The following is a 24820-nucleotide window of genomic DNA, read 5'->3' on the forward strand; positions in this document are numbered from 1 at the left end:
GGGACCCCAATGCTATGGCAGGGTCTCTCCGGGCTGAGCACAGCGCCGCTGTCTCCCGCCGGCAGGATTCGGCCTTCCTGGAGAAGCAGCGGCGCTGCCACTACCTGAAGAAGAAGCTGACGCACATCAAGAGGCAGATCCGGGACTACGACCGCGGTGCCCGCGGCAGCGCCGTCTACTTCTGAGCCTGCTCACGAGGACTTCTGGGGACGACAGCCGGGGACCCCGGGGCTCTGCCAGGTCCCCCCCGAGCCCTGGGGACCCCGCAGGGCTCAGCACCGGGGGGTGACGGTGCTGCGGGGGCGAGCAGGAGGCACCCGCTGCCCCCCACCCACTGCACCCACCTGGGCACGGGGAGCAAACCTGCGGGTTGTGGGGTGCCTTTGGTGGCTCCGCACCCGGTGTGGATTCGGGAGCGCCCCCAGGGGTGCAGCTGCGGGGGGGGGGGGGGGGGGGGGCAGAGCTGCTTTTAATAAAACCCGTGATGTTTTTTGGGGGGCTTCAGTGCGTGTCCTGGGGTGCCCGCGGATGACGGAGGCTCCACCAGCTGGCAACCCCCCCAGGGACGCTCCTGTCCCCTGGGATAACGAGAGGAGCCCCGGTACCCAACAGGACCGCCCCCGTGCCACGGCTCCGGAGGGGGGGGGGGGGGGCACGGCCCTGGCCTCTTTGCGCCCCCCCAGCCCCCGGGGACCCCGAGCCCCCCCCCAGCCCCCGCTTTTCTCACGCCACGGAACCGCCGCGCGTGTGAGCCCCCCAAAGCTCCCCCCACCCCCCCAAGCTCCCCGGAGCCGCCGAGCCCCCGCCGCCACCTCCCCACGGGCGGGGGCCGGGCGGGAGCAGCGGGGCCGCCCCCGGGGCTCCCCCCGGAGGCGGAAACCGGGGCCGGTTCCCTGCAGCGCCCGGCGGCGGCGGTGCCGCTGCTCCCGGCTGCCATTTTACGGGAACAAAGAGGCGGAGGAGCGGCCAGGTAAGGGGCTCCGGGACCGGCACCGGGGGGCGGGGTGGTGGTGGTGGTGGGGGGGGTGTCCCGGGGGCTCGTTCCCCGCCGCACACCGGGGGGGGGGGGCTCGGGGAACCCCGGGGGCTCCGTCGGGACCGGAGCGGGCGCGCCCGGTTCCCGGAGCCGCACCGGGCAGGTGGGAGGCGGCGGCGGCGCCTCCCGGGGCTCCGCGGGAGGTTGGGGGGTGCAGGGGTGGGGGGGGGGCGGACCCTGAGCCCCCCACCTTTAAAAAAAAAAAAAAAAAAGTCCCCAAAAAACAGCGCGGGGACGGCGCTGCCCCCGTCGGGACGCGGACACCGGGGTTGAGCCCCGGTGGCGGGGAGGGGGCGCGGGAGCCCAGGGCGGGCTGGAGCCGCCTCGGCGCGGAGTGGGGGGTCCCCGGGGGGGGGGGGGGGGGGCTTTGCAGCTCCCCTTGCTGCTGGGTCTCCCCCCACGCCAGCCCAGGGCTTTGGGGATGCGCAGAGCTGGGGGCAGCGTGAGGATACCCGAGAAAAAAGCCGCGGGCACCCCGGGAAGTGCTGCCCCGCTCCTCCAGCGCTGCGCTGGGGCACGGCTGAAGCCCCGGGCTTGGGACCACCCTTGTTTGGGGCGAGGGGACCAAGCCCCTGGCCCCCAGGTGGGCACGGACACCCCGGACCCGCTGCCACCTGCCTCCGGCTTGGGTTTCCCATGCAGGGTTCAGGTTCCCCCCCCACGCTGCATCCCGCTCCGGCGATACCCGCCGGGGGGTCCCCGCCGAGCTCTTGGGGTTTTGCTTTCGTGGGGTGGAGAAGGGCGGCTCTGTGCAGCCCGGAGGTGGTGGAGCAGCGCCAGGAGCTCGCTGGGCTTTGCAGAGCCCCTGCTTTGCCCCCCAGCCCCCTCGGAGGGGTTCCCCACTTCCAGCAGTGTTATCCTGACATTTCTCCCCGGCCCTACAAAACGCTCCTGGCGGTGGTTTGGCTCGGAGTAAACTTGTGGGAAAGCAAAACCAGAAGGTGTTTTGGAGAGGCCAACCGCACGGAGGAGGGCAGGAACCCGAGGCAGCGAGGCAGGGAGTGACTGTGGGGCTGGGGCGGCCCTGTTGGGGTGGGGGTCCCGGGCAGGGGGCGCCTGGCTCCATGCGGCAGCTCTCCAGCACCGGCAGCGAGGAAACGCGTCACCCCCCTTTGATCTGCCCCAGTTTACCGCTTTTCACTGCGGTGTTGGTAACGTGCCCTGTATTATTATTATTATTATTTTTTTTTTTAATCCAACCAGAGCTGCTTACGGAGAAACCCTCAGGGTTAGCGCTAGCCTTGGGTAAGAGCTTTTCTGGTTTAATTAGGGTTTTAAACAACCCAGTTCCTTCAGGCGGCCGCAGTCGGGTGGCCGGGGCCGGCAGCGCGGGGTCCCCAGCGTGGGGCAGGGCTGGGTGTGCAGGGAGATGCCCCATGACTCACTCGCCTCCCTTCTCCACCCCACGCCTCAGTTTCCCCGTGAGCAGAGGTGACTCCCGTGGCGTGGCGTCGGGCACGGGCGGGCGCTTGTTTACGGTGACGGGAGACCAAAGTCCCTGCCGGGCGCGCGGAGACGTGGAAACCCGGCGGTGCCGCGCGCGCCCGCCTCGCTCCCACAGCTCTGTCCGTCTCCCCCCAGGCTCTCCCCACCGCCACCATGTTCAGCAAGAAGTCCTACGACGGCCCCCCCATGAGTTACGGCTCCCCCACGGGCTACGGGCCCCCGCCGGGTGATTACGGCTACGACTACGGCGCCCGCTCGCCCCCGCCGGGCTCCTACTACATCGAGGATGCGCCGCAGCACTTCTACAAGTGGACCTCGCCGCCCGGCGTGGTGAGGATCCTGGAGGCCGTGATCATCATGCTCTGCATCGCCATCTTCGCCTGCGTGGCCTCCACCCTCGCCTGGGACTACGGCTATGGCTTGGGGGGGGTTTTCGGAAACGGGCTGGGCGGCTACTACGGCTCCAGCTACTACGGCAGCGGGCTGGGCTACAACTACGGGTACGGGGGCTACTACGGCGGGGTCACCAACCCGCGGACGGCCAACGGCTTCATGATCGGCATGGCCGTGCTCTGCTTCCTGGCCCAGCTGGGGCTCCTGGTGGCCAGCATCAGCAAGTCGAGCAGCTCGCGCTCCCGCCGCTTCTACCTGGTGGTCATCGTGGTGTGCGCCGTGCTGGCCTTCGTCATGCTCATCGCCTCCATCGTCTACGTCGTGGGCGTCAACCCCCAGGCGCAGATGACCGGCAGCTACTACTACAGCCCCTTGCTGGCCATGTGCAACCAGGTGTACAGCAGCAGCACTTACCTCAACCAGTACATCTACCACTACTGTACCGTGGACCCCCAGGAGGTGAGTGTGTCCCCCCGCCACCTCCAGACCCCCCCTTTTTGGGTCAAAGCCCAAGGCCGTGAGGCTGAGCAAGGTCAGCGCCGCTTATCGCAGCCGAGTGCGGGAAGGAGAGTGTCTGTAACTGCTTGTGCTGCCCTTGGGCCGGCTGTGAGACGCGGTGTCCCCAGCCAGCTGGGACTTTCCGCTCCGTCCTTAACGTTTCTGGCACCGTTGGGCGGCAGGGAGGGTGCGGGTGCAACCGGCAGAGCAGGGGAGTTTCGGGGAGGGGACGTGCTGCGCCCCAGCACAGCTCTGCTGCCTGGTACTTTGGTCTCCCTGCTCGTAAAAGTATTTCAGCAAGCCTGGCGTGCCTGCAGGGGGTGGGATCGGGGCTGCGCGTGGTGCTGCGTGCCGGGCTGCGCTGGGGTCAGTGGGGCAGGAGGCAGCGGGATCCTGCGAACCAGGGCTCAGCGGCCCCGGTTTCGGCTGGGGCCAGCGGGGGCTCCTGCGCGGCACTGGGGTGGAACTGGTGCTGCCGGTTCCCGGCCGGCTGGGCTGGCCGTGCCGCATTCCTGCGCCCTGAGCGAAGGCTGAGCGGGGGGGAGCCGCGGGCTCGAGGGCTCAGCGTGGCCCTGATCCGTCCCTGCTCGGCCCCGATTTCTGTGCAGCTGCGGAGATCTGGCTCGTGGGAACACCGGTGCTACGGCACCCCCACGGGCGGGGTCCCTGTTCTCGGGTGCAGGAGCTGGCTCGGGGCCCCAGGTGCTGGGGGGGTCACCTCCCTGGGACCTGCACTTGTCCTGTCCCCACGAGAAAACCAAATCCTCTTCCACTGCTGGGGCTGGGCCAAAAGCTCTCCAAAGCCCGGTGAGCTCCGGGCAGAGGCTGTCCCACCGCCCATCCAAAACTGGGGGTGTTTGGGAGGGGGGAGAGCGCTTCCCATTTGGCCTCAGGGAGGGGTTGGGTAACCAGACCCCCGCCCTGCCTGGAAGGGGGCTTCCCAGAGCCTGCCCCCCCCCTTAACCATCCTCCCTCCCTCTCCTCCAGGCTGTGGCCATCGTCTGCGGCTTCCTCATCGTCCTCTTGCTCTGCCTCATCTGCTTCTTCGCCCACAAGACGCGGAGCAAGATCTGGAAGTACGGCAAGGCCAACATCTACTGGGACAAGGCGCCGGTGCTGCAGGAGGGCCCCAACGTTGAGGAGTGGGTGAGTCCCGGGGGGCTGCTCCCTGCACTCGGCTGTGCCACCGTGGCTGCACCGTGCCCGTCCCCAGCCCAGCCTCATGCCAGGAGCCTCATTCTGCCAGCACCTCACCGCGGTGTTTGCACACCCCCAGCCCCGCAGCCGGGAGCTCCCGGGGTGCGCCGTTATCACCGATAGCGCCAAGCAGTGCACGGGACCACGAGGTCCTTCCCTGTCACCCCTTTTTTTTTTTGGCTTTTTCCACCCGGTACCGTGCCCCCGTGCCATGATGCTTTGGGAACGGAGCAGGGCTGGGCGAGCTCGACCTCCCTGAAAGACAAACAGGGTCGGATCAGATGGGCCGGGCGCCAGCAGCGCGCCGCCGAGGCTTTGCGCCCTCTCCCCTTTGTTCGCCCAGCTCCTGCCAGCGCTGGCTGCCGACACAATTCGGTTTCGGTCTCGTCAATGATTAACTCGGCTCCGGGGACGTGGCTCTGGGCCGTGCCACCCAGCTGTGGCCTGGCTCTGTCCCACCAGCCTGGCTCCGTGCGCACCATGACACCCTGGTGTCCCCTGGGTGCTGGGGGCTGCTCCCAGGGAGGGCAGGGAGGGGCCCTGGGGTGCTCTGGCTGCTCCAGGGCTTTGATCCAGGGCTGGGAAATGTGCCTGCGTCCTTCAGCACGGCTCTTGGGTGCTGCTGTGCCCTGGCTGAGGAGAGGCTGACCCCATTCCCATCCCAGTCCTCATCCCCACCAGACCAGGACAGCCCAGACAGCTGCATTGGGGTGCCCAGGTATTGGGGTGCCAGGGAACAGGGCTCTCCCCCACCAGGACCCCATGGGGACAACAAGTAGCTCAGGTTGATCTTAAACATTCCCTGCCATCCCAGAGTCCAGCAAAGCGCTCGGTTTCAAACCCTCAGCCCAGCTCCTTGTGTGCGCACGCACCCCTCCGTGTGTGTACACCTAATATTTGTTTTTCTTTTTGCAAAAACACCTTTGTTCTGGTTTATTTATTTTTGTTAAAAGTCCCTCCCTTGCTAAGCATTTCCTGGCCCGCAGCAGGGCCGGCCCGGCTGGGGGACAGCCCCTGCACCCCCGGTGCTCCTCGCCCGCGGTGTCCCCAGCTCTGCCAGTGTCCCTTGGTGGCACCTGCCAGCTGTTTGGGGACGCTGCGGCAGGGAAGTATCGGTGTGTCAGGGTGTGAAACCATCCCCGGGACATCTCATTCCCAGTTTATGGTTGAGACTGAGATAGAGAGGTGACCTTCGAGTGGGCGTGAGCCTCCGGCTCCGTCCTGGCGTGGCACGGGGACGTGTCTGTCCCCACGCCGGTGGCGGTCTCACCTGGGGCCCTCGCTTAACAGCATCTTCGTTAGTGGGGGAAAAGCAGCAGAGGAAGCTGCTTTGCCGGCTGGAGTTCTCAGCTGACGTCCCCAGGGCCACCATCCCGGCCCCCGGCAGGGACCGGCTTCCGTCCTGGCACAAACAACCCACAAAGGGCAGGAAGGAAGGCGGGGGACGGGATGGGACATCTGCCCAGCCAGGCCCACGTCCTCCCCCAGGAGCCCCGTGCGGCCGGTGCAAACGTCCCCTGCGTGGGCAGCGAGCACCTGGGGGGGCGATGCGGGACCCAGCAAAGCCGGGGGGCTGTCACCTGGGGGTGCAGGAGGGATGCTGGGTGCCCCCGGGCACGTGTGCGCCTGTGCTGGAGCGCGCACGGTGGCTCCGTGCAGGGCAATGTCACCTGCTGTGGGGTCCACGGGCATGTCCTCCTCCCAAAATGCTGCTTCTCCTGCCTGGGGGGGCTCCCCCAGCCCTTGCCTTCCCCCCTAGCAGGACATCGTGCAGCAGCTCTGCCGGTCCCCCTCCCTATCAGCACCCCAGACAGGGTCACAGCGGTCGCACCGGGGTTTCTCCGGCCACGTGGGATGACGACGGCGTCCCCGGTGCCACCGTCCCCCCGCTGAGCACCTCTCGCTGCTCACAGGTGAAGAACGTGGCGGACGGGGCCAGCGTGCAGGACGAGACGGCCACGCTCGCCTACTCGGAGAAGCCAACCAGCCCCGTCAACGCGCCGCCCTACAGCGCGCCCTCCTACAGCTACGTGCCCCCCAACACCGCCTACTACCCCTCCGGGACCTACAGCAGCCGGGGGTGAGTGGGGGGCACTGCCGGCTGGGCGGGGGGTGCTGGGGGCATCCGTCTGCACCGTGCTGATGTCCCCGTGTCCCCGCAGTGACCAGCCGGACCGTGCGACCAGCACCAGCCCTGTGGAGGAGAAGGTGAAGGAGCAGCCCAGCAAAGCGCCCGCACGGCGCGGCCGCAGGCGGCGGCGCAACCCCGAGCTGGACGAGTCGCAGTACGAGACCGACTACACCACGGCCGTGGAGTCCAGCGACGAGCGGGACCAGGACCAGTGGGCCAGGTGAGGGGGGGGGGCCCCGTGGGAGCCCCCTGCCCGCAGCTGCCCCCGCGGGGCCTGACCCTGCCCCTGTCCCGCAGCTTCTACCCCCCCATCACATCGGACGGCGCGCGCCAGAAGTACAAGCAGGAGTTCGACACCAACCTCAAGCGCTACAAGCAGCTCTGCGCCGAGATGGACGGCGTCAACGACCGCCTCAACCAGCTCAGCAAGGAGCTCGACAGCATCTCCGAGGACAGCCCCCAGTACCAGGTATGGGCTCGGGGCCGGGGGGGACACCTTGCGGCTTTGGGGATGTCCTGGAGGTTTTGGGGATGCTGCAGGGCACTGGGGATGCTACAGGGCACCAGGAACGATACATAACTTTCAGGATGCTGCAGGGTACCGGGGATGCTGCATAACTTTTGGGATGCTGCAGGGCACCAGGGACGCATAGCTTTTGGGGACGATGCATAGCTTTCGGGATGCCGCATAACTTTGGGGATGCTGCAGGGCACCAGGGATGCCACAGGGCGTGGGGGATGCTGCATAGCTTTGGGGATACCAGCTGGTGCTGCGGGGCACTGGGGAGCACTTGTCCCTGCAGGACACCCCCCCTCGGGGCTGCTCGTAACCCCCCCGTACCCGTTTCCTTTGTAGGACGTGGCAGAGGAATACAACCAGCTGAAGGACTTGAAGCGGGTGAGTGCGCGGAGCCCGGTTGCTCTCAGTTCCCACATCCCGGTTGAAATTGGGTTACTCGGGTGCGCTGCGCCTGGGGGAGGGCAAAAAAAAAAATGCACTGCAGGGATGTGCAACCCCCACGGCCGGGGGGATATCACGGCAGGCGGTGCTCCCTGGGGGCCTGCTCCTGCTTCTCCATCCCCAACCCATGAGCGGTGCCAGGCTCGGCGCTGCCCCCCCCCGGCTCCAGCTGCCCCCCCAGCCCCGCGGTGCCATGGCCGAGCAGCCCCGGCCCACGGGCGCTGACGCCTGCCCTCGCGCCGCCTTTCAGAGCCCCGACTACCAGACCAAGAAGATGGAGACCAAGGCGCTGCGCAACAAGCTCTTCCACATCAAGCGCATGGTGAGCGACTACGACAAGGTGCGGGGTTAACCCGCGCCGCGGCAGGATGCGTGCCGGGGGGCACCGCCGGCCCCGCCGCCGCACAGACTCCTACCTATGCATTTTGTACCTTTTTGTAAAAAAAACAACATCCAAAGCGACCCCTGGGCGTCGACCCCAGCCACTGTGAATACCCCCGAGTGCCTTCGCTGGGTGCGTGCTGGGGGCCGTTTCCCCTCCTCGTGCTGTAAATATGTTTGGGGGGGTCCTGAGCACCCGTCCCCTGGCCTGGGGAGGCTGTGAACGAGCCCCCCTGCCTCCGGGAAGTGCTGGGGTCCGGAGCGGGGTCTGCACCAGCCCCGTGGCACCTCGGGGTGCCAAAATGTGGCCCCAGCCCCGCGCTGGTGCTGGGAGCCCGCAGCACACAGGGCAGGATCGCGGCCGCGTCGTGTGAAGGCAGAGCATCCCCCGGCCCTGCGGCAGGGAGGCAGAGCCCCCCCCCCAGGCAGCTGCTAGGGGGGGGGCGAGATTTTGTAAGGAACTGGCTGAAACTGTGTAATTTTTACCGTTGTTTGTTTAAATAAACTGTATCTGTTGATTTTAAGTCAGGGCCCACAGGCAAGGTACAAACCTCCCCTTACACCCCAACGCCGCCCCTTCCCCAGTCAGACCACGTGCACTGGGATTTACTCACCCCGAGGAACCTTTGGGGTGAAGAACATCACCCTCCACCCCCCCCCCCCAGCATTTTTGGGGCTTAATTCACCGCTCGACACCATCTCCCCCCCACCCGGGGGAGGGGGGGGTTCAGCATCACCCCCGTCCAGCACAGCCCCCCGGCGTTGTAGGAAACATCTTTATTGACTTCCGTTAATTTGTTTAGCATCATTGAACAAGGATTATATTTTTCAGTGAATCAATCTAAATGACAAATCCCCGCCTAATCCTGCCTCTGTCTGCACAGCACGTACCCCTGAGAAGCAGAGCCTCGCTGCGAGGACCTGGGCGGGGGACGGGGATGCCCCCCCCGGCTCCATTTGTGCCCCCCCCTGTCCCCAGTGCCCCCACTTTCCAGACTGATTTTTGGTTCCCCCCCACCCCCCTCTCACCTGGTCCTGGCTTGAAAATGAGGCACGGGAATAGAGCGAGCGTGGGCGGGGGGGGGGAATGCCCACATCCATCTCCCCCCACCCTAAAATCCATGGGGTTGGGGGGGGGGGGTGGGCCAAAGCACCAAGCAAGCAAGCAGCAGCAGGGAAGGGAAGGCGCTGGAGTGACCCTGGGGGGGGAAGGGGCTGGGCTGGGTGCAGAGCACCCAGGAAGGACGCCTGTAATTGCACCCACATCGTGCACGGTGCCAGACACCCCCAGCCCCCCCCCCACATCGCCCACCCCGTGCCCCGGTGTCGGAGATGCTTCAGTGGAAAGTGCAGGGCTGGGGGTGGAAGCCTGGCCCCAGAAGGGCTGCTCCGAGGTCGGCGCTTCAGTCCTCGAGGCCAGATCTGTCCTGGGAGGGTGCAAAGGGGCTTTGAATGAGCCCCTACCCACCATGGGCAGGATTTGGGGGGAGGGCACATGCCAGGACCCCTCTGTGCAGCCCCCCCCCCCCCCCCCGAGGCTGCTTCCAGCTCCATCACCTCCACCCCGATGCCTGCAATCCAGATTGGGACAGGCAGCAAGAGGCTGGAGGCTCCTTCCCCGGGCCGGATCCTGCCTTACAGAGCCGGGATTGACCCCCGGTGCTGCCCGGGGTCCTCCCTGCCCCACGGCGGCCGAATTCTGCTTGGCGGGGTTGAGGAAAAGTCCGGCGTCCGCCTGCAGCGAGAGGAGCGGTACCGTTGGGTTCCGGAGCACAACGCCGCTACCGCGCGGCCTTCGGGGCTCACGCCGGGGGGGGGGAGCAGCCCCCGGGCGGACGAGTCACGGGGGGCTCGAGCAGTTCAGGGCCCTGGGGACGGCATCGGCTGCGTCTCCGGAGGGAAATGGGGTTTGGCATCTCAGGGGTGTCCGGGGCGTCCCCATCGGGAGCATCCTTGTCTTTGTCCCCTACTGCCCCGTCCCGTAGGGCCAGTTGAAGGTGCTCCCGGACAGCAGCATGTCCCTGATTAGTGTTTCGATGGGCGTCTTCCCCACCAGCCTCATGAAGAAGAGCTGCGAGATGAGGGAGGCCGGCACGGCCCGCAGCGCCGGCAGCCGCAGCAGGAGGCGGCCGAAGCGCTGGGGCTGCGAGGGGTACTGCGCGCGCACGTACTCGGTCAGGGCCACCTGCGCCTTCTCCTGCAGGCTCTCCACGTGCGCCGGGTCCGAGAGGCCGCAGGCATCTGCGGGGGGAATGGAGAGGGGTTAGGGGAGGGGGCTGCGGTCAGAGACTCCCCCCCTTCACCCCCCCCCAGGACCCCCTGCCCCTCTCCATCGGCACCCAGCTCCTGCCAGGCGCGATGCAGAGCCCCTCGCCTGCACCCACCCGAAGCGAGGGCACCCATGGTGTCCATGGGGGTGCCCCCCCCCCCCCCCCCGAGGCCATGCTCCACGCGGGGATTGCTCCAGCTGCAAAGTGCTGCTGCAGAGCCTGCAGCTTCTCTGTGGATCACGCTGAGCACGCATGGACCAGCAGTTGGGGGGGGTTGGGGGGGGTTCCCAACACCCGTCAGTGCACGGGGAGATGTGTTTTGCTCATTCCTGTCACCCCAGAGACGCTCAGCCCCTCAGAAGAAGGACGAGCCGGGATGCTTCAAACCACAGCAGAGAGGTGCTGAGGGTGCAAGGTCCCCCCCCCGATGCTCCCTGCTCCCCAAATCCCAAAGGAGACGCTCCCTGTGGGCTCATGGCTGCGTGGGGTGGATACGGGGCTCGAGCACGGCGGCGGCAGCGCCGACCTACCCGGCGTGAAGAGCGCGATGGCTTTGAGGCAGCTGTACTCGGCCGAGTCCACCTGGAGCCGGTTGAGCTTCTCCACCTGGTCCTGGAAGATGCGGATCTGGTCCATGAAGGAGACGACGCGGTCGGCCGACATGGGCGAGGCGTGGAAGCCGGCGGCGGCCAGCAGCGGGGCCATGTGCAGCGGCAGCGCCGACTGCGCCGCGTTGAGCACGAAGAGCTCGCTCCAGCTGAGCCGCAGCAGGGCCACCTGGTCCGAGACGGGCAGCTCGGGGAAGAAGGGGATGTTGCGAGCCCACTCCACCGTGCTGAAGAGGAGGCGGGCGGCCAGCTCGCAGATGTTGTCGATGCCCATGACGCTGCCCTGCTGCGCGTACTGCGAGCCGTAGCGGGCGGCCGGGTAGGGCTCAGCCCGCAGCAGCTGCGAGATGAGCTCCGACACCGGCTGCCCGTTGAAGTATTCCCCGCTGGGCATGGTGTTGGGGCTGGTGCTGGAGTGCGTGGGGGGGATCCGGCCCCGCTGCACGGCTGAGAGGGAAGCAGGGGGGTGTCTGACCGCGCTGTGCATCCCGCATCCAGCTTCTCCCCCCCACCCAGCTCCCGGGGGACCCGTGGGTGCACCCGGGCTTCTCTGCGCCCTGCGCAGGGACGGATCCTGGAACCTCCTGCCCACAGCCCCGGGAACAACGGGCGGCTTTCAGGCGCTGCAGGAGAGGGAGGCGGCGCGTGCGAGCTGCTGCGCTCATGTATTCAGCACCCTGGAGCTTCACTGGCAGCTCCTTGGCCACGGCCTCCGAGCAGCAGCAGGGCTGGGAAAGCGCCACCGCCCGACCCCGTGCCAGGACGCCGGGACCTGGCTCTGGCTGTGCCGTGCCCAGGCGGGCGCCTTGCCGGCACTGTGGCCCCCCCCTGCGCCAGCTGCGGCAGCGCAGGGCGATTGCTGCCCAAGGTCATTGCATGGCGGCAATCATTTATTTGCAAATAAAACGTCCATCTTGGAAGCGTCGTTAACCCCGGGGCACTCCCCCTCCTAATTGCGTGCAGGGAGAGCCATTTTTCAGCTCCCCCCTCTCCCATTAGCGCCCACTATTTGCTCAGACCCTAGTAATTAATTTATGGGCTGTTCATGAGCCACTTAAATGAGAGCTCTAAATCATGCTAAGTGGCAATAATGCCATCTCGACTCCTCTGGAAAGGAGGGAATTACTGTCCTGCTTCCAGTACCCTTCTCCCTGCTCCTTGCGTTAATGCCACCTGCCGCTGAGCAGCCCCAGCACTGCGCCGAGCCCATGCCGAGCCCCGGCTCGTGCCAGCAGCGGGGACACAGCCCCCAGGGTGCGCAGCTGAAGCTCAGCACCCTCCATCCCAGCCCGGACCCCTGAAGCCCAGATCAGACAGGGGCACGTGGCACCATGAGTGACGGCGACCCTGAGCTCGCCCCAGGCACACACGTGCCACCCTGCTGCTGGCTCTGCTTTGAGCTGAAATCCTTCATTTTCAGGACAGCTCCGTCTGCAGCAGCCTGGGGAGTGTTTGGCCCAAGCCAAGCAGCCGTGCAGCTCTGGACAGGATTTGCATGGCCCCGGCTGCAGCAGCGCCGTTCCCAGCCGACCTCCACCGCGCCCGGGGCGCGCGCCCGAGCGGCTCCAGGTGTGTCACCTTATCAGCGTGCAGCTTTCTAAACAAACACCACCTGCTCCGCTGGCCCCGAGGGCGAAAAAGGAGGAAAAAGGGGCAAAAGAGGGAGGTCTGGCCCCAGGCTGATGCTGCAAAGAGGGTGAGAGGGTTTCAGAGAGCTGGGCGAGCGCCCGCTGAAGCGGCACGGGGCTGGTGGCCCGGGTGGGAGCTGTCCCCGTCCCCGTCCCCGCGGTGCTGGTGTTACCTTCCTTCCTCATCCCCACACGGAAGCACTTCTTCAGGCGGCAGTACTGGCATTGGTTGCGGTGGTGCTGGTCGATCTGGCAGTCGCGGTTGGACCTGCAGGGAGGACAGGGCAGACGTGGCACTGGGCAGCACCGTGATGTCCCCGCCGGGCTCCTCCACCACCGCCCGCGCCGGTGCCCTCGGGCACGGCCCCGCAGCCTCCTCCCGGTGCCACGCCGCCCCTGTGCACACACTCACACACGCACACTCACCCGCACGCAGATGCTATGGTAACAGAGACCGCGAGCTATTTCCAACAGAAAGGGCTGAGGGTTTGTGTTTCCAGCAATGCCCAGGGGTTTGGGAAAGCCGCAGAAGCCCCCGCAGCACGGGAGGAGCTCCACAGAGGGAAGAGAAGCGCGGGGCTGGGGGCTCCCACCCCCGGCAATGCCCCGTGCCCCCATCACGAGGCGGCTGGCTGGAGGCAGGAGTGGCCCCGGCCGCGCGAGGAATTCCAACTATTTCCTACGGAGCTGCAGGACTGGGCTGCCCCTGCGGGCACGGCCGCTGTGGGGCCGGGTCCTGGGGGCCACCGCTCTGCGCCGGCCAGGGGGATGCTCCCCAATGCCCCCTGAGCAGCCTCAGAGCCTGAAATGGGGTCAGGGCTGGCCCCCCTGGAAATGCATCCTCATCCTGGGCCCCGAGCAGTCCCGCACCATGCAACGGGTTTGCTTGGGCATCGACGGGGTGAAATTGGGGTAAAAGGGCAGAAAGCTGGGCTGGGCCAGGCTGCCAGGGACGTTCCCGAAGCATCGCCGGCGGCTCAGCCCCGTGGCCCTGATCCCAGCGGTCAAGGGCCGCAGCAGGGCGTGGGTGACAGCGGGTACTCACGTCCCACCCAGCGGCCATCGTGGTTTGTGAGGAGGAAAAGAGGTTATTGATGAATTGGCAATAAAATTAAGCAGTATAAAGCAAGAGGCAGGAAGTCGCAGGCCATGCCGCGGGCCAGCAGCAGCTCGGCTCTGCCTGGGAGCCCCGACACGAACATCCTCATTCCGACACGACTCCGGAGGAGAGGCACGCAGGGATTCCCGCGGCGCTCAAACCGGAATTAATTCGCCCTGAACATCACCACTGCGCTTAACACATTCCGAACGCGCTGCTGATAAAAGTTATTCCAGGGGAGCAGCGATCGCTAATCACAACGGCAGGTTACATCTTCATCAGCCAGGCGCCCGCGCCCGGCATCGTGGCCAACCCTCCCGAGGGCCAGCGTGGTGGGGGCACGCCTGATTGCCCCCCCCGGCCCCACAAAAACCCAAAATAGCCTCGGCTAACGCCGGCAGCTCGTAGCGAGTTTCCCAGCTGATCCGCTGCAGCGACCTGGGAAACTGTGAGAACACAAAAGGCGTATACTGTGCTAATTATGTAATTAGAACATGTAATTATTTAGTGCAAGAACTAAACTGAATCCAACTCACTTTTAATATTCAAATTAGAGCAATCTTGGCTCGCTGCTGCTTTTGACTCCTTCGACAAAGCAGATGCCAGGGCTGCCACAGGAGAGCATTGTTCCCTGCCCCTTCAATAGTTGCTGCGCACTTGGAAAACTCCCGACCCTCCGCTGCACCACCGAGCCGGGGAACAGACCCCACCTGCAGCAGGCGACCAGCACGGGGCGAGGGCTGGGCTGCTCACAGCACCTCGGGGTGCTGCGCCCTGCATCCCTCCGCACCTCGGCAGCACCTGGGGCGCAGCCCTCCTGCCCCGAGGAGCCCTGATTTTGCACCTCCTTTGTTTCCCCTGCAATTGGGAACCTGGCATTTCTCAAAAGCCGTACGTGTGCCCCGTCTTCACACAACTCATCCCATGCGGCGGCTCGTGACGGAGGAAACCAGCACCTCTCATCCCGCAGATCAGCTGGGGAAACTGAGGCAGCACCGGGGAGGATGCCCGCACCATTCCACGGGTGCCACGCCACCGGTGCCAGAGCAGAGGTGTGGGGGAGGACGAATCTAGGCCGCCCAAACGAGAGCAAGGCGGCTCGGAGACGGCAGCCGCCACGGGAGCACCGCTGCCCCGCTCCTTTCGGTGCCATCCCAGCACCGTGAAGCGAAGGTCGCAGCCGGCAGCCCCTCGGGCAGGGAGAAAGCGGGGCACCCGGTGCACCCGCGGGGCGCCGTGCTCGCCGCATCCAACCGGGTCAGCAAACGCCGCTGGAAGCGCCCGCACGTGCCGCCGGGTCCTGCCCTGCGCGTGAGCCCCGTGTGCACGGTTGTGCTGCCAACAGCCCCAATCTCCGTCCCGGGGCACGGCAGCCCTGCGCATCCACGAGCCCACCAGGAGCTCTGGAGTTATTATTTGCAGCTCCCAACTTTGCGTGGGTTGAGGGGCTCGTCCAGGATCACCGCCCCTGGGCCCAGCACCGCCAGCGGCATTTCACAAGGGCAGCGCAGGATCAGCGCCCTGCAGCGCGCCAGGCCCTCGACACCTCCGGTTAAAATTATCCTCGGTGCCGTGCTGGTGCTTGTCTCAGGGTAGCGCGGCCGTGACCGGGCTGACTCACACGCAGCCTCGGCGCATTTTCAGGCTGAAATGGCAATTAATGCTGGAGCAGAGCCGGGCGGTGACGACGACCCGCTCTGCCACCGGCCCTGGGGATGGATCGGGCAGGGCCACCCATCCCTGCAGGGGCTGGGGCCGCTTCCGTGGGGTGCAGAGCACGGGAAGACCCCACGATGCAGCGGGGCCACCGCGGAGCCACTGTGTGGCCACACCGGGGCCACCATCGGTGCTGCACCGGGGTGGCTGAGCAGCCATCACCGAGACGCACTGGGGCCAGCACCGAGCTGCACCAAGGCCACCGTTGAGCCGCACTGAGGCCACCGCCGAGCCACAGCGTGGCCACCACCGAGCCGCACCGGTGCCACCGCTCGCGCTGCGAGCACGCCGCGGCGCAGCCGCCCCGGGAAGGCGGGGGGGGGGGGGGGGTCCCCACCGCCCCCCAGCCCCTACCTGCAGGTGTAGCTGAGGTTCCTGCGGATGCTGCGCTTGAAGAAGCTCTTGCAGCCCTCGCAGGTGAAGACGCCGTAGTGCTTCCCGCTGGACTTGTCCCCGCACACCACGCAGTCCACGGGCGCCCCGGCCCGCTCCTCCTCGCCGTGCTCCGCGTCGCTGCCGCCGCCCGCCGGGGACGCCGCCTCCTCCCCGCCGCCGCCGCCGCCGCCGCCGCCGTTGGGCTCGCCCCAGCCGCCGGCCACCATGGCCATGGCTCCGCGGCCCCGGGGGCTTCAGCACCGGCCCCGCCGCCGCATGGAGCGGCGCCCCCGGTGCGCGGCGGCCGGCGCCTCCCGGAGCGAGTTGAGCAAGTTGCTTTTTCTGGTTTTTTGTTGTTTTCTTTTTTTTTTTTTTCCTTTTTTTCTTTTTTTTTTTTTTTTTTTCTAAGGGGGGGCAGGCGGATGGGGGCCGGTTCCCTATATATATATTCTTCTCTTGTTTTGTTGTCTTGTTTGTTTGTTTTTTTTCTCCCTACCCACCCCCCCCCCTCCCCCCCACTCCCGCAGCCCCGCTTAACGGGGGGGCCCCGCGCAAACTTTGCGGCGGCGGGAGCGGGGCGCGGCGCCGCGCATCCCCCCCCACACACACACCCCCCCCACCGGCGGGGCTCGGCGGCTCCGGGCTCGGCGGCCCCCCCGGGGCTCCGCCGCATGCGGGGGGGGCGCCGCCGCCGCCGCCTCCTCCTCCTCCTCCTCCTCCTCCTCCTCCTCCCGCTGCCCGCTGCCCCCGCTCCGGCGGCTCCGCTCCTGCTCCGCGGCACCGGCAGGGATGGAGGCGCCGCTGTCCCGGCCGGGCCCCCCCTGCCCCTACGGGCCCCGCCGCCGCCGCCGAGGCTGCATGCAGCCCGGTCCGGCGGGACCCGCTCCGCCGAGCCCCGGGCTCTCCCCGCCTCCCGCGAAAGAGCAAAGTTCAGCCGCTGCCGCGGTGGCCGCCCTGGATGCTCCTCCCCGTCCTCCTCCCCTTCCGCTCGCCGCCCGCCGGGTCCTGCCCCGCCAGCGCCCCCCCAACCCTTTGCCGGTCACCCCCGGCCCCCCCCCCCACCCCGAGCTCCGCTCCCGGCCCCGGGCTCCGCCGCCGCCACCCCCCCCCCCCCACCACCCAAACCGCGGTCCCCGCGCACGGAGCCGGGAGCGGAGCCGCAGGGGCGCACGGAGCCCGCCACGGATGGGGCCGTGCCACGCTGGAGAGGGCCATTTGTCCCCGGGAGGGTGGCTGGGGACAAGGGGGGGGGGGGCACGGGGGGGTGGCCTCCCCAGAGCCCGTCGCTGCCCCCCACCCCCCACCCCCGGGACCGAGGCTTGGCAGCGCCCGGCACTGCTGCAAGGAGCGGGGGGCGCGGGGATGCGCCGGAGCCCCCCGGTGCTGCAGCCCAGCGCTCCGTCCCCGTGCGCTGCGTGGTGCTGTGCCAGAGCCCCCGGGGGGGTCACGAGGGGCTGGGGGCAGCCTGGGGTGGATGCGCCCTTGGGGACGGGCAGGACGGAGCCAAAACCAGCGGTCACAGCTCGGTCACGGTGCGGTGGCGCCGGGCAGGACAAGGGCACGGGGCCGTGTCGCGGGGGCTCCGGCGGCACCGGGGGGTCCTCGGGCACGAGCTGGCTCCGCGCAGCCCCGCAAAAGCCAGTTGTGAGTTGGTTAATTAAGCCAGGCCTAGGTGGGCTCGCCAGCCGGCCCCGCGAGGGCCGGGTGGGCCAGGGTGCCCGCAGCGCCCGCGTGCCACCGCCCGGTTAATTATTAATGAAGGAATAAGCTGCGCGGAAAGGTGGTTGACCCGGGAACAGCCCCACGCTATCGCTGCGCCTTCGCCTTTCACCTTGGGGCCAAATTCTCCCGGTGATGCCGCTGTGGTGGCCCCGGTGTCTCCCGGCACCTTTCACCTTGGCTTGGGGACAAAGTCCAGAGGGAAAGGCACGGGGCCGGGGGCCTGTCCCCACGGGGGACCCCAGGCAGGGCGAGGGGGTGGAGGTGGGGACGGGGACGGGGGGGGGGGGGACACCGGGGGCGGGCTGCGGGTGAGCGCTGCTGGCACCGCCGCGTGCCGCCGGCCTTGGCATTCCCAGCCCACGCGCCGGGGCCGGCTCCTCGGTCGGGGCGGCTGCTGCTAAAGGGAAGGCGAAGCAAAGCAGGCTGGAAAAGAAAGAAATAAATAAATAAAGCGAAGCACTCAGGCCACGGAGCAGCAGAGGGAGATGGATTACAGCTCCGGCCATAAATAAAACCTCCATTTCCTCTTGTCTGGAGGGATCTGTGCTCACGTGGTACCTGCGAGCGTGGCTGTGCCGAGGTGCCCGGGAGCTCGGGCAGGGCACGGGGGCGGCCATGGCCAGGGGTGCATGCCACGGGATTGCGGAGGGGAGGGCTGCTGAGCCCCACAGCCGGGCAGGATGGGGCCAGGCCAGGCTGGCGGCGGCTGCTGGGGGGCACCGGAGGCAACGCCAGCCCCAGCCCAGCCGAGGGGGTGAAGCGGGGCGGTCGCCCCCCACCTGCAGCCGGCCCCGCGGCTCCTTTCTCCTCTGTCAGGCCATGATTTATGGCCCTTTCCCTGCCTCTCCCCCTCCTCCTTGCCCCCTGCAAAAAAATAATAATCCAGGAACAAAGGAGGAAATTGGATCTTCTCCCCCGCGCGGCTGCCGGCCCCGCCATGGGAGCCGTGTTTGTTTTGACGTCGGTGTCCAGTGGGCGAAGGCGTTTGATCTCCGGAGGAATTCCTCCTTCCTCGCGCTGCTCCACTGCCTCGCCCGCACAAAAGGGCCCCCGCGGGGTCGGGGCTGCCGGCGTGTTTCGTGGGGCCACCGGCGCGCTTCGTGCCGCTGCCGCCCCGCGTGGGCTCGCCGAGGGTCCGGCCCGGCAGAGGCGCCCAGCGGCGCGGCCCCTGTCCTCCCACAGCCTTCGAGCTGGAGGGTGAGGAAGCAAACGGTGCCAAAGTGGCAGGGCTGGGCTTGCAGCCTCATGGGGGCCGACATCGCTGGGGGGGGGGGGGGCGGGGGCCATCGCCGCCAGCCCCGACCCATTTACCTGCACCCCATTTAGCTCCAGGCTGCGGGGCAGCCGTGCCCCCTGCCACCAGCAGCACCACTTCCTGGGGGCTTTGGTTGGATGGATGCCCCTGTTTTTTTGGATAGATGCCCTTGTAGGGACAGACACCCCTGTCTGTCTGTCTGTCTGCCTGCCCGTCCATCCCCCCAGGGTCTGGGAACCCAATGGAGACCCGCACGGGGTGTGCACGACCCCACACATTCAGAACTGTGGGATTTTAGCCCAATCCCCTGATTTTCAGTTCGTCTCCTGGCTGAGTTTCCCCTGCCGGGGCTGGCTTCCCCTTGGGGCCACCCATGCCAGGCAGGATCCGGCCCTGCTCCTCCCCGGAGCTGTTTGCAGAGCCCGAGTGATCCTGCGGCAGGGCGGAGGGCGTGCGGCTCCTTATCGCCGCGTTCCCGGGGCCGGATCCTGCGTGCGGGCATGTGCATGCGTGCCGAGGGCGTGCAAGCTGCTTGGGGAGGCGAAGGACAAAGGGAGCCGGGGCGGCCGTGCCGTGCTGTGGGGTGGGAGCCTGCACCCTACAGCTGCTTCCTGGGGTGCCCAGGGCTTTGCTGTCGGTGCTGCGGGGTGCCAAGCTGTCCTGTGCCGTGCCATGCCGTGCCACGCTGCACTGTGCCGTGCCGTGCCATGCCGTGCCAGCAGCCCGGTGGCAGCACCTTGGCAGAGGCCCAGGGTGTGCCCAGGTTTTTGGGGGGGTCTCCGCAGCCAGGACTGGGGTGGTGGCGGCTCCGTCTGGGCTCCCCCCCCCAGCCCCCGGCACCCAGGGACTTGAAAGCCGCCCCGGCCGCCCCAGCCCTTTCATGCGGCTCTCGGTGAAGCCTGACCCCGCGCACAAAGCCCCCAGGAGCCCATTTGAATCTGAAAAGGGGTCTGAGCACAGAGCCCTGACCTTCAACCCGTGGGTCAGCCTGTCCACGCCACCGCCACCACTGCCGGGCCCCCCCCGGACCCCCCGACGAGCCAGGCCAGACCTGGCTGAGCCAGCAGCCCTGCGACCCCCAGGTCTGCAGCCCTACTGTGCACCCCACAGCCCTGTTGTGCACCCCAGAGCCCTGTTGTGCACCCCAATAGCCCTGTTGTTCACCCCCAGAACCCTGTTTTGCACCCCCACAGCCCTGTTTTGCACCCCAAAGCCCTGCTGTGCACCCCGACACCGCTGCCCTCCAGCCTTGCCCCGCAGCCCCGTTCTGCGTCCCCGCAGCCCTGCCTGTCTGCCCTCTCCATCTGGATATCGACCCGCTGAGCCTTGAACTCCGCTGCGGGATGTCCCCGGGGAGCCGCAGCCCTCCTCGTGGCCCAGCTGTAGCTCCGTGCCTCAGTTTCCCCGACACCCTGCAGCACATCTGTGCCCCGGGCTGCCCCCCAGCCCCCTGCACCCTGGCACCAGAGACCCCCGCTCGCCCTAATCCTGCCCCACGCTTGCCCTAATTCTGCCCCACCGCCACCCCATCGCGCCGGGGGCTGCTCTGATGGCTTCAGCCCCGCTCCCCGCCGGCAGCCCCCAGCCCAGCCCTGCTGCCGGCTCTCCCCCCCCGCAATGCGCGGCTGCCCCCGGTGCAGGGTCACTGCTCCTCTTCCCTCCTGAATATGCATGGGGCCCTCCCGCCACGGCCACCGCCGTCACCTTTGATCCCACGTCAGGGATAACGAAACGGCTTCATCTGCGCCGCAAGACCCGGGGGGGGGGTGCAGGGGGGGGGGCACGGCTTTTGTTGCTGGAACGAGCTGAGCCCCGGGTCCGTCCCAAAGCCCCCCATCGATCCCCAGTCTGGCCGAGCCATAGCCACGAGCATCAGCGGTTTATTGTCCCCGTGGGTCCATCCCGTCCCCATCGCACAGGGGGGCCGGGGGGGGGGCCCTAAATGCAGGTCTCGCTGCCAGCCGGGCCCTGCTCCAGGGCCTGCAGCCGTCGGGCCAGCGCCTGCACCCGCTGGGCGTGCTGCTGCCGCAGGGCACCCGCCTGCGCCTCCAGGCGCCGCAGCTGGGCCCCCTGCTTCTGCCGGGCACCCCGGTACGCCAGGGCCAGCTCCCTGCGGGCACAGCGTCACCGCGGGGCACGGGGACAGTGCTTTTGGGGAGGGGACCGCGCTTTTGGGGTGTGCAAAAGGGGGTTGTGCTTTTGGGGTGCGCACAAAGGGACGGCGGTTTTGGGTGTGCACAAAGGGGTTGCGGTTTTTGGGTGCGCGCAAAGGGATGGTGGTTTTGGGGCTGTACCCTCGAGGCGTGCAGGAATGGGGCACTATTTCAGGGGGTTGGAAGGGGCCGCGCTTTTGGGATGTGCGAGAAGGGGCCACGCTTTTGGAGAGCATAAGAGAGGGTGGGGCTTTTGGGGTGTGCATGGAGCAACAGCACTTTTGGGGTGTGCAGGAAGGGGCCTCGCTTTTGGGCTGGGCATGAAGCAAGCATGCTTTTGGGGCATGCATCTGGAGGGACGTGCACCCAGGCCGTGCAGGCAGGTACCGCGTTTTTGGGACGCGCAGGGGCACCGCGCACCCGCTGCGTGCTGAGCACTGACTGAGCACCCCCTGCCCACCTGTGGGCGTGGAAGAAGTCTCCGCTGACGGTGACGTACTGCTCCTGCTGCGCGCGGCTGGCGGCGCTGCTCTGCTCCAGGGAGAGCACCAAGGCCCGTGCCCGGGCGTGCAGCTCCTCGATGCTGGGGGACACGCTCGTGGCAGAGCCCGGCACGGTGCCGTGGCACACGCAGGGCTCCCGGTGCTGAGGTTCCTTACCGGGCCTGGGCGCGGAGCAGCTCTTGCCCCATCCTCTCCGGGTCCGTGGGGTGCCTGGGCGCCGCCGCTCCCCTTCGGGTGACCTGGGCATCCTGCAGAGCCCCCGTGGGAATCAGCACCCCCAGCAAGCCCCCGGCCGTGGGGAGCAGAGCCAGGGCAGCCTCACCTCCTCGCTGCTGCTGGAGCTGCTGGGGGGGCTGGGGGAGCCCCCGCCTCGCTCCCTCTCCAGGTGCTGCAGCACCAGGCGCAGCGCAGCCTCCCGCGGCCCCTGCGCCGCCGCCAGCACCCCGAGGCCCCGCTTCTCCTTCTCCACCAGCTGCAGCCGCGTCTTCAGCTCGGCCATGGCCTCCTGGCAGGGCAGCGCCGTCACCCCCCAGCCATGCAGAGCCGGGGGGGCTCCACGCGCCCCCTCCTCACCCTCACCTTGAGCGCCGCCAGGTCCCGCAGCAGCTCCTCTTTCTCCAGCCGCCGCCAGCCGGGCAGCAGAGCCCGAGCATCGCGCAGAGCCCGCTCGGCACGGGCACGGGCGTCCTCGCCGCGGCGGGTGAGGGCGCGGGCGGGCGCGGGGGCGTCGCGCAGGGACCCCTGCACGGCCGCCTGCTCGGCGCGCAGCCGGCGGATGGACTCCCGCAGGGCCCCCTCCTCCGTCCCCTGGGACACCGGGGCGCTGCGGGGACGGGGATGTGGTGGCACCGAGCTGGGCACGGGGGCACAGTGCTGGGCACGGCGCTCGCAGCCCGGTCCCCACCCACCCTCGTGCCCTCTCCGGTACCTCTGCAGCCCGGGGCAGGCGCTGGCCCCGCTCTCCTCCTGGCCGTCCGGGTCCGCTCGGTGCGGGAGCTGCGGCCCCTGCGTGGGCTCAGGACCGGACCCAGCCCCCTGCTCCAGGCTGTGCTGCCCTGCTGCTCCTAGGCACGGGGCAGGCGGCCTCACCGGTACGTGCTCACAGCGGGGCTGTGCTGGGGACCGGGACCCCCAGCACCCTCTGAGCATCCCCCCCCAAATCCCATCTGCATCCCACTGCATCCCCCCTAACCTCCCCCTGCATCCCTGAGCATCCCCCCTGCGTGTCCCCAGCACCCCAGCAGCACCCCCCCAAGATCCCCTGATATTCTCCCCATATCCCTCGTGCATTCTCCCCGCATCCCCCCCGAGGTCCCCCAGCACCCCCTGTGTCCCGCACCCCCCCGAGCTGCCACTCACCACCTCCGGGGCCGTCCCTTCCCCTGCCCAGCTTCGCCCACGCCTGGTCGAGCAGAGCAGCGTAGGTGTCTGCGCAGCGCTCGCTGCACACAGAGGCGCTCAGCACCGCGCCGTGCCTGTCCCCAGCCCCGTCCCCGTCCCATCCTGTCCCCCACCTGCAGTGCAGGGCCAGGCGCAGCGCGCTGCTGCGGGACTCGTGCTGCCCCAGCACCATGCTGAGCCGCTCCGAGTCGCTCTTGCACTCCCGCAGGGCGGCCACCAGCTGCTGGTTCACCTCCTTCAGCCTCTCCACGCACCTGGGCGCCACCGCTCAGCCCCGTGCCTCGGTTTCCCCACCAGCGGGGGCTCAGTGGATCCTGGGGCTCTGGGGGGGGGGGGGGGGGCGGGGGGGCTCACCTTTGCAGCTGCTGCACCCGATCCTCCAGCTCCTGCCCGGCACCCTCTGAGGGCTGGGGGGAGAGCGGGCTCTGGGGCTGGGTGCTGTGGGTGCCGTGGGGCTGGGTGCCATGGGGCTGGGTGCCATCGCAGCTCGGGAGGCACAAGGGCAGGTCCTGCAGAGGGGAGAGGCAGAGCCTGGTGCCGGGGCAGGATCCGACCCTTGGAGCCGCCCCAGCCCCGCACTCACCTGGGGTTCCCCCATCCTCGGGGCGCTGCCGAGCCCCGCGGTGCCGCTGCCGGAGCCGTCCGGCTCCCCCAGCCTGGCCAGAGCCTCCTGCAGGTCCCGGACCTGTGCGGAGCACCGAGCTGAGCCCTGGGGGCCAAAGCGGGGGGGCTCCCCTCATTTGGCACCCCTACCCCACCCCGGCACCCACCTTCCCCTGCAGCCGATCGCGGTCCCCCTGCAGCACCCGCAGCGAGGCCGTGGCGCGGCTCAGCTCCTCGTCGCGGTGCCCCAGGGCCGCCCGCAGCGCCGCGTTCCTCGCCGCCGCATCCAGCAGCCCCTCGCCCTGCTCCGGCCCCCGGCACGCGGCCGGCAGAGCCCCCGCCGCCTGCTCCAGCTCCTCCAGGCTCTGGGGGCATGAGGCCGGTCGGGCAGCGCCCATCCCCTGGGCTTTGGGGCTGCCCGTGCCTCCCTGCCTCACCTTGGCCGCCCGCGCCCACTCCGCCGGCAGTGCCGGGGCTCGGCGGTGCCGGGAGAAGACGGCGCGCTCCAGCGAGCTCACGGCGTGCTGCAGGTCGGCGAAGAGGTCGGGGCCATGGGCTGGGGAGAGGGAGCGGGGATGGGGTCAGGTCCTGGCACGGCACAGCACGGTGCTGCGAGGCATGGCGCGGTGCTATATGGCACAGCACGGTGCTGTATGGCACGGCACGGTGCTACATGGCACGGCACGGTGCTGTACAGCATGGCATGGTGCTGCATGATACAGTGCTGTATGGCACGGTATGGTGCTGTGTGGCATGGCGCAGTGCTGTATGGCACGGCACGGTGCTAAAAGGCATGGCACAAAGCTATATGGCACGGCACCGTGCTGTATGGCACGGCACGGTGCTCTACGTCACAGCACGGTGCTGCGAGGCACGGCTCGGTGCCGCAGGGCACAAAGCACCCACCTTCCAGACCAGCGCCAGCACAGCGCGCGCCGTCGAGCTCCCGAGGCTGCTGCGTCTCGGCGGGGAGGCTGCCGGTGCCCCCCGAGCCCTCCTCATCCTCCCTGCGGGGCGGTGAGGCCAAGCGCTGGCGATGGCCCGGGTGACACCGGTGCCGGTGCCGCCGCGTGCCGGTACCTGCTGGGGCGGCGCTGCAGCTGCTCGGCGCGGTGCTGCAGCCGGGCCACGGTGGCCAGCAGGCGGGCGATGTGCTCCTCATGGGGTGGGACGTCCCGGGCGTCCCCCCCTGTGGCCTTGTCCTCGTCCTTGGCCTCGTCCTCGTCCACCCGCTGGCCTGGCAGGGGCTGTGGGGAGCAGAGGGTCTGCGGGTGGTGTCCCAGGGGGCAGCAGGGGTGGTGCGCGGGTGCAGAATGGGGTCGAACGGGTGTTTGGGGTGTGTAGGGGCCGCCACCTGCCGTGGTTCGGCCAGGATGGGGACAAGGGACAAGTTTTGGGGACGGCCGCCCAGCACCCTCAGGGACACCCCACTTGCCTCCTCCAT

General features: G+C 68.3%; 3 protein-coding genes across 3 annotated transcripts; 1 reads left to right on the forward strand and 2 right to left on the reverse strand.

Annotated features, from left to right (window-relative positions):
- The first annotated feature begins 2635 nt into the window (after positions 1 to 2635).
- OCLN (occludin) lies at positions 2636 to 8567 on the forward strand. Its single transcript, XM_035569818.1, has 7 exons — positions 2636 to 3334; positions 4361 to 4519; positions 6484 to 6650; positions 6733 to 6921; positions 6999 to 7170; positions 7558 to 7599; positions 7913 to 8567. Exons 1-7 carry the CDS (start codon positions 2636 to 2638, stop codon positions 8012 to 8014), a joined length of 1530 nt encoding a protein of 509 aa, XP_035425711.1. The 3' UTR covers positions 8015 to 8567.
- Positions 8568 to 9795: 1228 nt separating this feature from the next.
- NR2F6 (nuclear receptor subfamily 2 group F member 6) lies at positions 9796 to 15972 on the reverse strand. Its single transcript, XM_035569813.1, has 4 exons — positions 15719 to 15972; positions 12723 to 12817; positions 10844 to 11368; positions 9796 to 10284 (listed from the first exon to the last, which is right to left on the reverse strand). Exons 1-4 carry the CDS (start codon positions 15970 to 15972, stop codon positions 10010 to 10012), a joined length of 1149 nt encoding a protein of 382 aa, XP_035425706.1. The 3' UTR covers positions 9796 to 10009.
- Positions 15973 to 20596: 4624 nt separating this feature from the next.
- Positions 20597 to 24820, reverse strand: USHBP1 (USH1 protein network component harmonin binding protein 1). The gene is made up of 15 exons (XM_050715685.1): positions 24812 to 24820; positions 24457 to 24623; positions 24283 to 24383; positions 23823 to 23932; positions 23544 to 23741; positions 23357 to 23458; positions 23128 to 23282; positions 22887 to 23027; positions 22732 to 22814; positions 22301 to 22436; positions 21952 to 22195; positions 21695 to 21877; positions 21529 to 21620; positions 21330 to 21452; positions 20597 to 20864 (listed from the first exon to the last, which is right to left on the reverse strand). Exons 1-15 carry the CDS (start codon positions 24818 to 24820, stop codon positions 20597 to 20599), a joined length of 2112 nt encoding a protein of 703 aa, XP_050571642.1.

The sequence above is a fragment of the Cygnus atratus genome, chromosome 26, assembly GCF_013377495.2.
Source record: "Cygnus atratus isolate AKBS03 ecotype Queensland, Australia chromosome 26, CAtr_DNAZoo_HiC_assembly, whole genome shotgun sequence".
NCBI classification, from domain to species: Eukaryota; Metazoa; Chordata; class Aves; order Anseriformes; family Anatidae; genus Cygnus; species Cygnus atratus.